This window comes from Panulirus ornatus, chromosome 13 (genome assembly GCF_036320965.1).
Source record: "Panulirus ornatus isolate Po-2019 chromosome 13, ASM3632096v1, whole genome shotgun sequence".
NCBI classification, from domain to species: domain Eukaryota; kingdom Metazoa; phylum Arthropoda; class Malacostraca; order Decapoda; family Palinuridae; genus Panulirus; species Panulirus ornatus.
The window spans coordinates 56,716,018-56,734,934 of record NC_092236.1 but is presented as its reverse complement, the minus strand read 5'-3'; the positions used below and the strand labels follow the sequence as shown (position 1 = coordinate 56,734,934).

At 45.0% G+C, this 18,917-nt stretch overlaps 1 protein-coding gene across 3 annotated transcripts in view; it reads left to right on the top strand.

The window, feature by feature from the left end:
* The window catches only part of neur (E3 ubiquitin-protein ligase neur), a 272,831-nt gene extending 255,941 nt beyond the window's left edge, over positions 1-16,890 (top strand). For 2 of the 3 annotated variants that reach the window (XM_071669003.1, XM_071669002.1), the window contains 2 exons: positions 14,183-15,463; positions 15,815-16,890. In XM_071669003.1, the coding sequence (XP_071525104.1) occupies positions 14,183-15,463; positions 15,815-16,263 (1,730 nt within the window). In that variant the 3' untranslated portion in view covers positions 16,264-16,890. Of the gene's footprint in view, positions 1-12,240; positions 12,665-14,182; positions 15,464-15,814 lie in introns of those variants that run through there. The other variant, XM_071669001.1, reaches the window with a different exon arrangement.
* The last annotated feature ends 2,027 nt before the right edge of the window (positions 16,891-18,917 follow it).

Sequence of the window (18,917 nt, the reverse complement as noted above, 5' to 3'; positions counted from 1 at the left end):
CGGCCATCGTCAACACCACAGGTTCTTCCTGATCCTAAAGCCTGCCTCTGTCGGTTCCCATAAACACATCACCAGAAAACCAACGGAAGAATTGTGTGGTGTTTTGCCCACCACATATTTCTCTCTCTCTCTCTCTCTCTCTCTCTCTCTCTCTCTCTCTCTCTCTCTCTCTCTCTCTCTCTCTCTCTCTCTCTCTCTCTCTCTCTCTCTCTCGTTGTTTTAATGTTGGAGGCTCCAGTCACGGACTAAAGTCCACAGCAAGGCCGGCCCTTACTTGAGATATAAAAAGGTGAATGAAATTGGAAAAAGAAAGGACTTAGAAAAATCTTTACGAGTTAGGAGGAACTGGAAAAAAAAAGACTTTTAAAAAGTGCCAAGTTCATAGTTATTGGGAAGACATGAGAGGGTAGAGAGTTCCAAAGCTTGGAGGTGTAGGGAAAGAAGAAACAGTTATCAAAACGGCCTACGCTTGAGTTGCCAGAGGCCGCTACCGACGCACTCAGTCGCATGTGATATCACCCTTATTATATATGCACTCATGGTTGTTGAGTGGCTACAAAATAACTGTTGATGCACCTAGTAACTAGTGTGTTGTTACCCGTATGATATACAATCAAGCATGTCGAGTAACTCCAGAATATGTACTGACGCAGTTAACTTACACTCAAGTTGATCAGTTACCCTCTAATTAGCTGCTAATGCACTTAGCAGCTAATATATATATATAGGGGAGAAAGAATACTTCCCACGTATTCCCTGCGTGTCGTAGAAGGCGACTAAAAGGGAAGGGAGCGGGGGGCTGGAAATCCTCCCCTCTCATTTTTTTTTTTTTTTTTTTTTCCAAAAGAAGGAGCGGAGGGGTGGGTCAGGTGAGAATATTCCCTCAGGGGCCCAGTCCTCTGTTCTTGACGCTACCTTGCTATCGCGGGAAATGGCGAATAGTATGAAAGAAAAGATATATATATATATATATATATATATATATATATATATATATATATATATATATATATATATATATATATATATATATATATATATGCCAGTAAGCCAGTCAGGCACATGAGTTCCTCAATACTCAATCCAGTCCCTCACCCAACCCAGCCCTCATCCAACCCAGCCCTCACCCAACCCAGCCCTCACCCAACCCAGCTAGGCCTCCCCGGGGAGAAGGCCAAGCGGCACGATACTTAAGGCTAGACCTTAAGCCGCCGCTTTGTTCCAAGCGGCGGCTACAACCCCCGACCCACCCACTCCCTCCTGTAACTGATCTCCGCTTTGTCTACCCAGCACAACCTAAGGCCCACCGCATCTCCCTTCCCCCCAGCCTAGCCTAGCCTTGTGACGTATAGTGTCTCCCCCAAGCCTAGCCTTGCACCCCCACTGTGTCTCCTCCAAGCCTAGCCTTGCACCCCCACTGTGTCTCCTCCAAGCCTAGCCTTGGACCCCCACTGTGTCTCCTCCAAGCCTAGCCTTGGACCCCCACTGTGTCTCCCCCAAGCCTAGCCTTGCACCCCCACTGTGTCTCCTCCAAGCCTAGCCTTGGACCCCCACTGTGTCTCCCCCAAGCCTAGCCTTGCACCCCCACTGTGTCTCCTCCAAGCCTAGCCTTGCACCCACGGAATCTCCCCTAACCCAGCCTTGGGTCCCCACCGCGTTCCCCGTTAACTCCTTTAACCTGTCCTGCACCCCCCCCCCCCACCTTCCTCCCCCGTTTCATTTAAACTGTTCAAAGATTTAAATCGTAGATTCGTCAAGCACGACCCCTTGATCAGAGCGGTACGACCCTAGAGCACAATAGTACGACCCTAGAGCACAATAGTACGACCCTAGAGTACAATAGTACGACCCTAGAGTACAGTAGTACGACCCTAGAGCACAATAGTACGACCCTAGAGCACAAAAGTACAACCCTAGAGTACAATAGTACGACCCTAGAGTACAGTAGTACGACCCTAGAGCACAATAGTACGACCCTAGAGCACAAAAGTACAACCCTAGAGTACAATAGTACGACCCTAGAGCACAACGGTTCGACCCTTGAGAACCAAAGGTTTTCCCTCTGGTATTATAGCCTGCCCTTTGATCGGGACTTGAACCTTAAGGGTCGTTCATAAGGCCAGGCTATCGTACCCAAAGGTCGAGCCTTTAAATCCAAGGGTCGTTTTAGGTCATGCTCAAGGGTCGTACTATAATGATCTACAATTTAGAGCCGTTAGCGTTCCATACAAGTTTGTGAAAGACTATAAGTTTCAGATTATTATTATTATTATTATTATTATTATTATTATTATTATTATTATTATTATTATTATTATAATTGTTATTATTATTATTATTATCATTATTATTATTACTTATTGTTATTATCTTTTATTATTATTATTATTGTTATTATTATCATTATTATTATTATTTGTTATTATTATTATCATTTAGTAGTAGTAGTAGTAGTATAGTTGCGTCATTGATGTTTTACATTGCGTCACTGTTTTTATTGCGTCATTGATATTCTTATGTCGTCACTGACTTTCTAATGCGTCACTGTGTTCGTTGTTTCTATCCCCCCCCCCTCTTTATAGGTCCGCATGGCAGGCGTTCTTTCATGTTTTTTTTTTTCTTTTCTTAGACCTTGGGAGGAGGAAATGGGAGGGGCCGGAACTTCCCAGCCTCCCACCTACAAGCAATACAGGTCCTGCACCCACCCACATACCCACTTATGTACGTGGGGCATAGACTCACTCCTTTGCTTCTCGCCACAGGCCTACCGTCATTAGGAAAATATGTGCTAGGGCGTAGGAGGCTACGTCTCTCTCTCTCTCTCTCTCTCTCTCTCTCTCTCTCTCTCTCTCTCTCTCTCTCTCTCTCTCTCTCTCTCTCTCTCTCTCTCTCAGCAGGACGGTCAGCAGGGGACAAAAGACTAGCACAGTCTCTTTAATAGAGGCACTTCCATTTCCAAAGGGGTCAATTATAGTATCCTGCTACTGGACGTAGCGCAGCCTCGGAGCCGTAGGAGTCTCACGAAACACGGTCCTATAATAATAATAATAATAATAATAATAATAATAATAATAATAATAATAATAATAATAATCCTAGTATAATGTATATAAAGGTTGCACATCCTTAGAATTTAAAGCATTCCAGTAAATGTTGCATTTCATACGTTCGTTGGGAAGGTCGTGGAAACATTTTACATTGACCGCAATACGCACACGGGGGAAAAAATTGTAAATTAATGGAATTTTTCGATGATTGATGTGTCTTAATGACTGAAAAGTTCCGTAATGAATAGCCATTGTTTGTGAATAGCCCCCCCCTCTCCCCTCCCTTGAGGAAGAATGGAAGTTTTGAGTGTTCAAATGTGTCCAAAACTGAACCAGTTCTCATTAAACTGGGAAGTTTGTAAAAATCTTACGCCTCTCTGAAAGTTTCGCTTTACAGGGAAAAAAAAAAGAATATCCGGATGTAGATGAAAATAGTTGAATCATTATAGAATAAATATTCTGGATGAGTAAACATATGCTAGAAAACGTGGTGAAAGAAAACGGTGACCCAATCGGGAAGCGGAAATACCCGCCCAATGAAATTTGAAAAAAAACAAACACAAAAAGAAACGGTATATTCACTAGAAATATATCTTTGTCATTGTTCATAGAATCCCAGGCATTGTTAGAAGCGCTTGATGTTCGATCAGGTATAACACGACGCCCTTTAAGCGGTTAGACTTTGGTAGAGCCATGAAATCTGTCCGTCATATTTCAAAAGCCTATAAACCGTTTTTACGTGGAGATTAGAAGTTTGTTTAATGGGGAACATTTCTTCTGAGTTGAGTTTAAAAAAAATGGAGAGAGATCAAGACAGAAAGAGAGAGATTTGTCAAAGGTACAAACGTGTGATTATCCCCATCATAAACTGGTGTCTTGGAATTTTCCACGAAATAGTACCAGAAATATATGGCAACATCAGAAGATTAAGACAAACTTAGAACGTTAAGTTTTCTGATATATTAACACCTATGTAGCGTCCACGATTCTCTATATTCTATGTTCTTATATGTAGAAACATACGAAGTTGTTCGATCTTTCAGTACGATATAGTTTTTGAAGTGTGTGTGGGAGTTTATATATATATAATTTCCTGTTACTTTCTCAAGGTTTTTAGGAGGTGACGAAGATACGGTTCAAGCTGCCCTGTGCCACCTTGCTCCCTCCCTCCCTCCTCCACCATCGCCACCACCTGTTCCACCTCCTCCTCTCCCACCACTACCTGTTCCATCTCGGGAGAGAAGTGCCTGGCACGTAATGGGAATGAAACGATCGCTTTTACTACATGCGTAATGGGATCGTTAGAATGTAATACCCATTGCAATGATTTCAATTGGCCCAGTGAGATGTAATAGGGCATTATACATATATATTGAGAAGTAATGGACGTTGTATCTTGTATCTGATTACATGAAGGGAGGATAATGGTGGTTATGAGAGATGGTGTGTGGGTAACAGAAAGGGAAATCATGATGACTGAGAGAGAGAGAGAGAGAGAGAGAGAGAGAGAGAGAGAGAGAGAGAGAGAGAGAGAGAGAGAGAGAGAGAGAGTATGACCTGTGTTTGTGCAACAGATTAGATTCCCGTGAGATAATAACACCTGCACATGATTACCCCCAAAGTACAATGTCTTCCCAGAAAATTTATAGTTGTTTTGGTAGTAATGGTTGTATGGGAAGGAGACGTAACGTCGTATGTAATGCATTAAAGCAACCTCTCCCCGAATGTGTTGTCGTGTTTATAACGCCCCAGCGTATTTCAGTTGGGTGTTCTTGTTCCTTATTTCAAGAGGCTCTTGTTCGTCATGCAAATGTTGTAGGGAGTTATCGAAATGACGCGGAATGTGTTACGGGAAGCCATTGTTCCTTGCTTGTGTTACAAAGACCTGTTGGTAACGGAGTACGTGGAGTGATACAGGCTCGCCAAGGTTGGTTCACATGACAAGGATATTGGCTTACAATGGTTCCCCCACACCGTAGGCTCGGTTGTGGGGGAGGGTTATAGCTTGTTAGTAGAAGAAAATAGGTAGTTTATTCTACCAGTGCACACATAGTAGTAGGGCTAGAGATAATAGAGCACGATCGTAATGGGGAGGGAATGGTAACTAGAAACGGCTCGGATTCGTTTAATGTGGCGTCATGGGTAGATTAGGTTTTGATGGTTGTATATGTTAATGTGCGGGTATAGGTTACTTGAATATAATCGTTAATAAGGCGATTTCACTCAGGTTTAGTAGATTCATTTAATAAGATTGCAATACGGAGAATTACCGGTAATTAAATGTGACTATATATTAGGGTTCAGTCGGCCATAACACAGCTTGGCTATGCTAGGCTGCTCTGTCTTGATGACGAGTGTGGCAGTAGTTGGTTGCGCTGGTTCGATGTCCCTAAAGGAAATAGTTGGTTAGACACAGGAGAAGGAAATGTGTGGTTAGGTCTTCTCCAGGGAGCTCGGTGGAGCTCCAGGTTTGGGAAAGAAGAAAGAAAAAAAGAAAAATGTTGCAATCGCAGAGATCGTCAGCTAGCGGACCTGCTGGCTCTCCTCCCCCCACCCCCATCCCCCCACCCCAACCTATCACCCCCCCCTCCTCCTCGCCTACACGCCCACCTAACCGCCCTTGACACACTCCCTCTCATCCCCCCCCCCACCTCTCCCTTCTCGCCCCCTTCCCCACTCACTCCTCTCCCACCACTAGCCTGTCCCACCGTCCTTTCCCACCATTACCACCAGCAGTAGCCTCATATATAGCCCATCCCTTTGTTGGTGTGCATCGCTCAAACCCTCAGATCGTCTTCATAATCATATCTTTCAGTTTTCATTCTTCTCCCCTTCTTTCTGAGCTTTCCCCTCGCAAGCCTACTTTACGTACACACACACACACACACACACACACACACACGGGTTGTACAGGAGTTCTACGAGGGGTGAGGCGGTGTGGCAAGATGTATCTGTAGCAGTGAGCGGGGGCAGTTAGCGATGGGATGCCTCCGCCCGCTCCTCACAAGTTGGTTGGTACAGGTTTACCCATTAGTCTCCTTCACCAACCCGTTTCAGAAGACAGTGGTGGTGGAGTTTTTCTTTTCGCAGTCGCTCTGTAGAGGGACTTTCATTTTTCTTTTTTTTTCTTTTTTTATTCGCCGATCTCTTTGTCTTATACACCGTCCGTTGCGTGTTTCTCTTCGAATACCACCATTTGTTTGCAGTGCCACCCACCCCCCCTTCAGTTATCACTCTCCTTGTTGCCTCCTATTTACCAATATCAGTTCGCCCTTTACCCCACACTTTAGACGTGCTACTGTTCACCTTCAATTACCACCGTGCGCAGAACACCAAATCTTCAGCCACATAACTTTCCCCCTATTGCCAGCGTTCGCCACGAGAAGGAGAGGCGAGGTGGCAACTGAGAATCTTGACTACGCTGGGTGAGGGGGGGGGGGAAGATTGGGGTGGGGGGGGGGGAAGAAGATTGGGAGGAGTACGAGAGGCTAAGCTCACCCTCCTTCCCTTCCTTTCACCTGACCTGTCTCGACCTGCCGCCGGCTTCAGACGATCTGCTCGACGTTGATGAAGAGGGCGTCCCAGTCACCTATGGCCAGGGCACGACGTGTCGTTGTTGGGGGGAGGGGGAGGTAGGAGGTGCCGTGCCGTGCCCTCCGGTGCGAAGCGACGGTCGTCGGGGATCACGGCCGAGAAACAACGACTCAAGAGTTAATCGCTGCCCGGGAAGACACCCACCCCCTATTAAGGAAGGGTTCGAGGGCGAGTACTGTGTGTGCTTTGACGGGGTCGTTCTTGGCACGAGAGAGAGAGAGAGAGAGAGAGAGAGAGAGAGAGAGAGAGAGAGAGAGAGTCGTTACATATATTTGTACCAAACAAGTTTTTCGCATGATTAAATACGGTTCTGGTTTTGTTTTAACAGCACGAATGGTACGATTCTCGAGCCTGAAGGCACGAACGTTAGGCACGATGGCCTGGTCCGTAAAGTCGTGCTTTAGGGGTCGCACCGTTGTGCTCAGGGGTCATACCGTCATGCTCAAAGGGTCCTACTACCTTTTGTGATCATGGGTTGTATCGTCGTTCTCACGGGACGCAGATGGACTCGCTGATAAGAGCTGGAGCACGTACGAGAAGAGCGCTCATGATTTTAGCTCATGATTAAGCGCACGTTCTCGAAATGCCATCAAGTATACACTGGTGTTCCCCAGCGCGCACTTGCGGGAGGGTAGGAATCCGGTGGGCGGTACACATACTGCAAGGGACATGAATGGTAAACATTTGAGGGGTGGGAGGTGGCATGCGTGGAGCTCCCAACTCGACTATAACAGCTAGGCCATCATACCGCCTCACCCACTGAGATGCGGGAGAGATCATGTCCGCAAGGGGTGGGTCCCTCCTGCGGCACACGGAAAGAATAGGACACACGGAGTATGTGTGGGTGGTAGAGACCTCTGGCTTTGGTGTAAATATTAGGCCATGTGCGCCCCCGGTGTATTGGTCGTGTGGGGAGAGGTAGGGTGGTGAAGGAGGGAATGGCTGCCGGAAGTCGAGCTAAGAGCGGGTGAGGGGGTACCTATACGAGGAGGCAGTAGACATAAAGACACTCGTCTAGTCTGTTCAGACAGGCTTAGGATAATCGTCACGATATCGTAACTGCATGAAACTGTCTTTTAGGCTAACCTAACTTAACCTAACCTAACCTTGACTTAACTAAGCATAATATAACCATCCTTTAACCTAGCTTAAGCTGAGACACAAATAGTGTTTCGATGGCGTATCGTCACTAACTCTTGACTAGCCTAACTTAAACTAACTAGAACAATAAAATTAATCTCTTGTAACAGTAACCACTGTACAATATAAGCGTTTATGGAAAGTTTTTACTTACTGCGCGAAATGTTTAAGGAAAGTCTGGCTTAATTTTACTTTGGCATATCATATCGTCTGGTATTGCTTAATCTATACGTTGATAAAAGTTTAGATTACGTTTTCATTGTACCACCGTGCGCATCTCCTGTTTGTATCTGTTGTTACACTGCACGAAACGAGGCGGGCGACATATACATTACCATTTGTTTTTCCACTTTCACTGGTTAATACTATTAAAATTGCACGACTTGCGTTGGTGTTTCACAAACTGTACCCTGACCTAACGTTAGTTATTTCATTATTCCGGTAAGCTGAAATAAAAGCGGTTTTTTTTTTAATGCTTGTAAAGCATAACAATTTCATAACTTAGAATCATACATAATTTCCTAACCTAAATGAAGACTAGGATTTTCCATCTAGCCTCTCTCTCTCTCTCTCTCTCTCTCTCTCTCTCTCTCTCTCTCTCTCTCTCTCTCTCTCTCTCTCTCTCTCTCTCTCTCTCTCTTTCTCTGGCTCGCGCTATATAGACCTGTTGGGAGACGACTGTCATTGGGTCCGGGTGCTCAAAGTGGTTCATCTTGACCCCCCTACCGTTGTGCCGGGTGCGCTGTTCATCGGTCATGCGCATTATCTCTGAAAAGCCTTTTTTTTTTTTCCCTCACTCATAACGTTAACTTTAACACGTTTCACGATTTATACAAACTAAGTTAACCAAGGTTCGTTATTTAGCCTAGATTATCCGTAAAGGAACGGTTTGAAAATCCCGTTACTTGTCAATGTATGATGAGGACACTTGCTTTCAGATATCATGAATAAACCCACCAGTCTGGCACCGTTTGACATAAGTACCTCAGCCCACTTGCGCTGTTGTTGGTTTTGATCTTGAGTGTAATTACTTGTGTGTGCTCCGCTGGAGGGGATTTTCTACATTTGTGGGGTTTCATGTGGGTGTTTGCGTGTGCCATCACTGTATTTGTGTGTTTCGGGGGGAGGCAGATTTACACTTGCCTTTCCTCGTCCCTTAACCATGTACATACGTAGTGTCTTTACTCTTTTGTGTACACACACACACACACACACACACACACACACACACACACACACACATACATTTTTTTAATTAGGTATGTACATACGTAGAGGGTTACAGTCTATCGTAGACACATGAAATGCTTTTGAGCATTATTCCTTTATATACATGGCATAAGCTACGGTTTATGTACGTGCGTGTGTGTGTGTGTGTGTGTGTGTGTGTGTGTGTGTGTATGCATACTTAGAAGGAAAAGACATGGTACACACATACAAGGTGAAGAAGACGGGGCAACTCGAATGTAAAACTCTCTCTCTCTCTCTCTCTCTCTCTCTCTCTCTCTCTCTCTCTCTCTCTCTCTCTCTCTCTCTCTCTCTCTCTCTCTCTCCATAAAACACAAATTGTAATCAATATCACACACCAGCCTGAGCCATGGACCTATTCATCGACCATCCTCGAGGGGAGGATGAACACCTTGGTTGGATGTGGATCTGTTGCCGCACCTAGGATTCGAACTGGGGTAGGCTGTGCCTGACTTGAGCTCACGTACGCAGACCACTACACCACGGAGGCCCATCACCGTGCATATGTATGTGAACAAACCATCTCAATAAAGTGGCTTTTTTCATGGAATGTAATAGATATATTCTGTTCCTCTCAAAGAAGAATTTAAGTTAGGATGACTGTTGGTCGGGTATCAGTGTCACAAATGATAAGATATCGTACTGTGGTCGCACATTGATGTTAACATCATCTCGATCAAGCTGGCCGGGCCCTGCCTGTCCTCCGTAGAAACTGTTGTACAAATCTCGGGGATTTGTACGTGTTCGGTGATATGCTGAAGAGATACGATCTAGGCTGAAGGTATTCCTTGAAGACAAAACGCCAACTAGAGCTTGTTTGGATATTGCGTATTTGCTCTTTTTAGTTCTCCAGTTTTCAGGACACGGAGGTGTTTGAAAAGTTAGAATGTGATCGTACTCGTTGTGATTAAAGATGATGATTATTGCATGCATTGCAATGCTTTTCTTTGATCACTCCTCAATCATTCGTTAGTAATGTTTAAGAGAGAGAGAGAGAGAGAGAGAGAGAGAGAGAGAGAGAGAGAGAGAGAGAGAGAGAGAGAGAGAGAGAGAGAGAGGTTAGAATCTGTCAAAGACACATGAAGTGTTTTTGAGGAATATTCCCGTACGTAGTTGTATTGAAACGCGTCAAGATGGCGAACAGCTTGCAGTGTACCATGAAATCCAGTGAAAGGAAACAGAGGGAAATTAACTTGAGTTCCTGTTGACTAATGATTTCGCCACCCGGAAGCTGTCTCGTGTTGACATCTCTTTAAATGTATTTATTGAGTATATTGGCAATCGCCTCACACTGCAGTAATTGTTTATTGTTGGAATGATGGCGTTTCCCATGCATCAGATGTCCAAGATCAACTACACTAATATAGCGTGTAGAGAGCAGCTTGCTTTCCATCCCGATTGATGTAGAACAATACACAACAATGTTTCAATGCTTTACGGTTGAAGTGTAAAGTGAGGGGGAACGGTGTTGCAGTTCATTATATAGTAGTTAAAATGATCGTTTGCTGTAGCTTTTTGTCCCATAAATGAAACAGAGATGGCGCGACGCCTGAATGAATTTGTCTTTCACAGTCGTCACAACTTTTTTTTGATGTATCAAAATTCAATGGTTTTAAGACGCCATATGGTTGTCTTAAAAAAAAAAAAAAACTGAGCAACGGTTATGAGATGCATCTAAGAATCGTCACTCCAAGCCACACTAATAAAGACTCGTCAGTACCACTCACTCTTTGTTCTGAACCCAGACGTGGGATAATAATCTTGATGCAGTAGTCAGCCCGAAGCAGTGTGAGGGTACCAGCCTACCAGCAGGTATTTGTCGGGTTCCCAGTGGTCTTGGGTGGGGACCAGCGGGCTGGCTCGGAGCAACCACCACAACTCGCTTCCCTCTACCATCTGCGGCTTTGAACCTACACAGATCACTGACCCATGTCTAACCTAACTCGAAGAGAAAAAGCTCCGTTTTATTATAAACATCCTTCATATATACATTATTGTTGTTGGTAGTTGGGCATGTAGATAGTGATTATAACGCCGGTAAACTGTGAAATATAGGAGAGTAAAGAAATAAAATAGTTTGAAAAGGGAATGGCATCTGTGCCCGCCGTCCGCGGGACACGGTGGAGCACCCGCCAAAAACGTTGACAACGTCGTATGTGTCATTTATTTCCCTCCCCCAGAGCCGAGGAGTGGATGATCGGGAAGTGTCTTTATTGAGTGATGAATTCTTAGTATGAGACCCACAAACCTCATGACCAGACAGAAGTGAATTGTAACTTACAGTTTCCACGATTCCAGTGGTTTAGAGTCTCTTTCTAACCCCGACAGCTAAACTACCCCATGTCCCTGTTATTCTTTGGCTCAAACACTGTAACTGTCGCCTCATTCGTTTCGCCTGTACGAATTCCAATCTGCATTAACACTTCGTGAGCTCAAGTGTTCCGCGTTTACGGAATAACAGCACTGGATGGACGTGTATATAACTTGGGGAAAGGATATGGACGAGACTGTCGAGGTTGGCGGAGTGTGCACAGCTCGTGCGCGCCGCTGGCTGAACATCTGTCCCTCCTCCCTCTTCCCCCTCCCACGGCTCCCCACCTCCCCTCCTCAGCTCTCTCACCCCCACCTCCCTTCCACCAGTTTTCCGGTGTTGCCAAGCATGTGGCCGTGAATTATGGATAATTATAAAATTCATTTTTGTCGAGTCTTATATTACACGTTTGGTGACTATAGTGTACTTGTGGCTGAGCATTCTTTTGTTTCGTTTCAATGTATGCGTTCTCTTTAAGCTGTAAGATGCCACATGCAACAGGCTTGGCCCTCAGATCGCAGATTCAAAGCTGATATTAAGTAAATATATATATATTTCAAGTCAACTATGAGATCTTGTGGCAAGTGTAATGAATATTGTATAGTTTTGTATATCATCTGGTAGGATTCAAGTTTATTTTGTATTCGGCAAAGTTTATCAAAGGAGTACGAACGTCTGACGGGCTCTGTCTATATAATACATGAACTTTTCTCTACATGGCCGTAGGGAATTAAATGAAATTCTATTGAAGGAAATAAATTTTTATTGAAAACTCAGAAGTTTCCATCAATTCCCGGCGCGGTCCCCTCCCTTTGGGGGAGGAGGTTTGGTTTGGAGGGAGGGATGTGAGGCAGGGAGGGGGGGTTACCAGCTGCCTTCCGACCGACAAGCCCCAGCTCAGACCAGTCTCTAGTCACACTCCGTAAGGGAAGTACGTGGTGTTCCTCGCTCCGCGCTCTCCCTTCTGCCACAGCGGGATTGATTTTAGTGTGCCTTAAAACTTGATCCAAGTTTGAGGGATTATGTATTTGTGCGTCAGGACTACGACAGTGAACGGGAACGCGGAACAACAGTGATGAACTAGTTAGTGCTGCATGTACAGATAATAAAAGAGCATTTACGTAGTGAAAGTGTATTTAAAAGTACATGAGTGAAGTGTTATAACAACATACCGTGGATGTACTAGCAGGCGTCTTAGCCACTGTGATGCCTGCCTTATGTATTGAGGAATACGCTGCGGAACCCACTGTTACTTGTTACACAGCGGGACCCATTTTCAAGAAGATGAAAGTCCTTAAGAAGTTCAAGAGACGTATGGGATTAGGTTGGTATTTTACCTGTACATTTTGTTTATTTACTGTGGTTTACACATGGGTGCTGGAATTTGGTACTCTGCAAGGCAGGGTTGATAAGTTGTAGTTTACTTCTCATTTGAACTTAGGAGCTGTGGCTGTGTGGGAGGGTGGTAGTGTGTGGTGTGGGGAGGGGAAGGGTAAGCAATTTGGTGGCGACTGCGGCACGGGCGACGGTGCTTCACATCCGGTAACCATGACTTCCGCCGCGGCCCGTCTCGGGAGGTTGGGGGGGGGGGGGGGGTTGGAGGGGATTGTAGAAGCTCCTTTCCTCTACCTCCCACGAACAGTAAACTTGAAGTGGTTATATCAGACATCCGTACGACAGCTGATGCTTCCTGGGGGTTTAAAGGTGTTGGGAGAATTGTTTTCATGACAATTTTTTTTTTTTTGTTATAGTTGATGAAATTGGGATGCTTAAAAGTTCGCGGCTTTGGGTAAATAAAAAGAAAATGAATAGACAAAGGACAGGCATTTTGATAGTTACGTTTCGTGTGGAACACATTAAAGTGTATTCTAATCACCATGTATGAAATTGACTGTCCGTACCTGTCCTTCTGTGGCCGTTACCCAAACTACTTTTATTTGAACTCTCAAGTTTGTGTACAGCTTTAACCCTTCACACTGTTATGCGGTTGATGTAGGATAAAGAGTATTTCATAGATATCTCTTTCGTATACAAGGTAATGAATGTTTCGCAAGAAATGTGGCTTCATTCTGATATGTGTGTGTGAAGGTTTTGATAACCATCAGACAAAGTAAACCGCTTGTTAGCCAGAAAAAAAAAATATTAGTGTTTTGAGTGGCGGCTCATTTGGGTTGTCAGTTGTAGAGCATGGTGACCAAACATGTGCTTTATTTAACAATCTACGTTTGTTCGATATAGCGTTTCAACGCTGTTGTGCTCTACTAGAATTTCGTACCCGAGAACTTTACCTGCTGCTATCCACCTACACAATAAAGATCTTCCCTGCTGGGCCCAGCACTGCAGATGACCCTTTCTCTTGACCTGGTTTACTGGGGACTTCGTGGCTCGTCCAGATGACCTCGCGTGAGTGTAGGGCGTGGGATTTGCCGTCCCTGCCCCAGGCATCAAGAGTTGTAGCTTCGTTTTGCTCCTCTTTGGCAGGAATCATGATTGGAACAACTTGATAGTCATTCCAAATAATACTTCATCTAGAGTACTTGTATAGTCAATTGCATTGGGTGGTTATGCTTGAGGAAAGAGTTGTTTGAATGGGGGATCAATGCTTCGAGCAACAGCCTATCTTGTACATAGCCTTTGAGGTGCATATTTGTCTTGTTCGAGGGCTGATGCTGTGGAGAATGTTGACTTTTTTTTGATTTGGTTGGTTTTATTTTGTTACGAAATCGTAAGTGTATAACCTCTGCATTTTTAACGAATTGTGGGCATTGCATTCATAAGTGTTTTTAAAAACTATGTATAACATGTAACGGTCTGTGTTCTAAGGACTTTCCTTTTCTTTCAGCTGGCCGTGGGTCTGGATCGCCTAACCTGCCACCACTCACGTTTCACCCAGTATGTGGCGACAACGTGCGAATCACCAACGATGGCAAGGTGGCCCGCAGACTTGAGAGCTTCTGCAAGGGCATCGCCTTTTCAAATCGGCCCATCAGGGTCGGTGAACGCGTGTGCCTGCGTCTGTTGGAGGTGTCCAATAACTGGTCCGGGGTCATCCGTTTCGGGTTCACCTCACAGGATCCGGCAGGCCTGCGTGACGCGCTGCCAAAGTATGCCTGCCCGGACCTCACCAACAAACCAGGCTATTGGGCCAAGGCTCTAAGTGAACGCTTCGCCGAGCAAGGCAGTGTTCTCTTCTACTATGTTGATTCCACCGGAGATGTTCACTTTGGAATCAATGGGGAGGAGCGAGGCGTCTTCTTCAGTGGCGTGGATACCCGATCACAGCTTTGGGGACTCTTTGACGTGTACGGCAACAGCACTGCTGTGGAGTTCTTGGATCCTCTGGCGCAGCTTAACAACCGGGTCCGAATAGTGAACGATCTGAGTCCAGGTGCCTCTACGGCAAGTTCTCGGGTGCTGCCTCAGTCCCAGACTCAGGTGCAGCAGCAGCAGCAGTCTCAGCAGCACCAACAAGCTCTACCTCAGCCACAGCAGCAGCCAGCAAGACCTGACTCGGGCGTTGAGAGGCTACAACCGTCCATGGCACAGCTAGCCCTGACGCCTCGGTCTCCGGACGCGTTGCCTCTACGTCACTTCGCCCACACAGCCTTCACACCCCTGCCCTTCCACCGTGTCCGTGGCCGCAGCGTGCGCCTAAACAACGACCGCACTGTAGCAGCGCGCACTGAGACAGAATATTCTCACGGCTACGTGTTCACAGCTCGCCCACTCCGGCCTGGTGAGAAGCTTGTGGTACAGGTTCTACATACAGAAGCCATGTACGTTGGTGCTCTCGCCTTCGGGCTGACGGCCGCTAACCCAGCAGGATTAGAGCCAACAGACCTCCCCGAAGACTGCGACCTTCTGCTAGACCGTCCTGAGTACTGGGTTGTGAGTAAGGACGTCGCGGCTTCACCACAGGCTGGTGATGAGCTGGCCTTCGCACTCACACAGAACGGCGAGGTATCCTTCTCCCGTAATGGCGCCACCCCACAGATATTCATGCACGTGGATCACACACTGCAGCTGTGGGCATTTTTCGACGTGTATGGCAACACCAGCAAGATCCGTACCCTGGGCGTTACCCATGACACCACGCCACCACAGACCTTCCCGCAACCGAATGGTGAGTATTCCCTTAATTGCCTAGAAACTTCGCTCATAAAACAACTGGGATACTTTCCATCACATAATATAATCGATCAACGTTCATGACGAGACTTAATTAGAAATAGATAATGTGTCATATAGGTGGCAGCCAATCAGCCTTTGACATTTAGGTTCCCTTAATTGTTCATAAACATGTCGCTTGTGTAGATAAAAGGTTATTTAAAATGTATTTTCCATCATGAAATGTAATCGACCTGACTTCTTGGTTATATGTTTGACTATGAGACTTTCATTAGTGAGGGGAGATGTAGATATATAGGTGTCGTCCAACCAACCTTTGACATTTAAGGGCAATTTTATGTTACAGCCTCCAGCTCTCCTCCGCGTCGACCAGAGCCAGTGGGACGTGCATCTCATTCTCAACTGACACGAGCGTCGCCCTTGGTGGTGAGCTTGCCACCTAGCCCACCATCCCCACCCGCCAGTCACCCCCACCCGGCGCCAGCACCCCCGGTGCCCAGCTCTCGCGACACCCTCAGCGGGCACGGCACAATGTCTTCGGTCTACAGTGGGGCGTACATGGAGCCGGTGTCAGCCACCTCCACTTTGACCTCCATGGGCGACCTGCCTGCTGGCCCTGCCCTGCACGAGTGTACCGTGTGCTACGAGAAACCCGTGGACTCTGTGCTGTACATGTGCGGTCATATGTGCATGTGTTACGAATGCGCGTTGCAGCAGTGGCGGGGTCGTGGAGGTGGTCAGTGCCCCATCTGCCGTGCTGTGATTCGTGACGTGATACGTACCTACCGATCATGACGGGGTCCCCCAGACCTACCCACCCCCACACACCGCCCACCACCGCCGCCGGTGGGTTATCAGCCCCAAGGTGCGCGTGTGGACGTGGACGACCAGTGATACCTGCTCATACCAAAGGTGGTTCATGTAGTGCCGAGCCTGGCGCCGGCCAGGGCCGCGTTGTCTAGTCCCGCCCTGCCGCGCATACCACGGTATGTGCCGCGCCCCCCCCCCCCACCCCCTCCCTCGAGTATGTATGTTGTGTGTTACCTCCGTGTGGTGTGGCTGTGGAGTTCCTCCGGCCGCCCTTACCTCTGGTCTAAGTCAGCTGTGCGAGTGTGTACATAGCAACAGCGTGTCCGGTGGGGCACAGTCAATTCAACCCCGTCCCCCGGTCTACTCCCCCTCCTTCCCCACCCTGGTGGCCACACCCCCTTCCAGGCCGAGTGTATATAGTTATAATTAATTTATGGGCTCCCAGCCTTATCCTTTGTAAACCTGTCATTGTTTTTATACTATGGGAAAATAACCTGTTAATAAATGTTTTTATATTCCTCATTACATTATTCATTTTGTGGATGCTAAGTCATTATTCCATATTCATCATCATCATTTAGAAAAATTTTAAATAAAAAAAATACAAATTAACGTTGTTTTATCCCCTTAACATTGCTAGCTCAAGTAAGTATGATATCCTAAAAATCATTGAACTGTGTGCATTTAGATGAAACCAAACATGTAACTGTTCCTCATGATTATGCATAAATATGGCTTTTCAGCAGTGGATGCAGTGCCGGAAACTCACAAAACCATCATTCATATTTAGTTAATACTTTTATGAGACCTGGACCCATAAGCGTTATGCATGAGTGTATATTTAATTTTGTTTGTCATTGACTCCGTGTTTGAATGGATCTATCTGGCCGCAGACAAATGCAAGTGGGAAGGACCAATCGATTCATTAAAAATACAAAGGTTGATTTGTAGCCGCCAACCAGGAATCACTTCGTCGCCTAGAGAGCACTGGTTACCTTGTGTCTACCGTTCGTGAACTACGCAATATTCTATCGCAAAATCATTTGTATGTACGACTGTAAAGTGTGGTTTTTGAAACACGAGTGGTAGAAGTCTATAAAGTATGTGTTCATCTTTGTATCGTAGAACGTAGACTGTAGCTACTTTTAGTTTGATGCGTCTCGTGAAACAAAGACTAAAAGTGTTACCTGCAAGGATTTTTTAACATGACATTCTCAAAAGTCTTTCGAGGTCGGTGTTCTTGTCATCTCTATGTGACTTTACAGTTCCGTTATTTCAAACGGGTGTTATCAAGCAATGGGAAAGAAAAAGAGTGAGGGCATGTTTCGTGGGAGTCACGTCGTATAGCAAATTGTTGAAACGCGTTCGTTTTAAATCCAATTTTTATATTCCTCATTTTTCCATCTTTATGGGAACAGAAGAATTGAATCGTGGTAAATTGTTACTTGAAATAATTTGGTTGTTAAGGTTCGCAGATAAATAGCAGATTCGTTTATATATATATATATATATATATATATATATATATATATATATATATATATATATATATATAAGTATAACTTGATTAGTGGTTACAATGCCTTAGGTGACTTAAATCTTGTTGAGCTTGTTCACACAGCCTCAACCCGTTGGGCACGACTACACGACCCAAGTGCATAGAAATCGTGATCTATAATTCTTAAACTCAAAGGTCAGGAGAAGACCAGGCCATCATAACCAAGGATCGTACCGTCGTGTTCAATTGATCATACCATCGTCCTTAAGGGGTTAAGTAACAGAGGGCAGGGAACGGACACAGATCGATACATGGTGTGTGTGAATAGGCTACAGAAGAATGATTCCAGACGGTGTGTGTGAATAGGCTACAGAAGACTGATTCCAGACGAGGGTCTTTGTCAGGCTTTCAAAAGTAGTTCGAGTGGGACACTTAGCATTATTAAAACAACTTGGCTGTATGTGTTTAAAAAGGGAACATCCTTCTTCCAAAAGCCGAAGGGAAATAACCATTAACGTAGCTTGAGTTGAGGTACAAACTCCGTGAAAGAGATGAAAAACCATCGAAAGACCTGATACATTACACCATATAAAACTGCATCGAAAGTGTCCAGCCTCATGCGCTTAAATCCTGTGCTGGTAGCATTTTGGTTATCTTTTGATTTATCCTACATGGTTGTTTGTTTGTATTAGTTATCATGATAATGTAAATTGTCAGTGTATGTTCCCATAGTCTGTGATACAATTTTGGAGAAAAAAAAGTATATATATATATATATATATATATATATATATATATATATATATATATATATATATATATATATATATATATATATAATAAATATTGGTCGACGTTGAAACATCATTATTTTGAGTAATATATCACATTTTATTCCTCTCCATGATACCTCAAAGTATATGAATTACAATGAATTACTCTCAAACAGTACATTATATAATAAAACATCCGTACACCAGAAAAGATTAAGACAGGCGTCATGTAATACCAATATGCTCCATTTACAGAACCAATAAACCACAACCGTAAAGTAACTTATATCAGCAGATCCAGTAAACTAACACGGATGACTTCTTGGTCATCATTTTTAGAAAATAAGATTTCCTTCTCCCTTACGTAA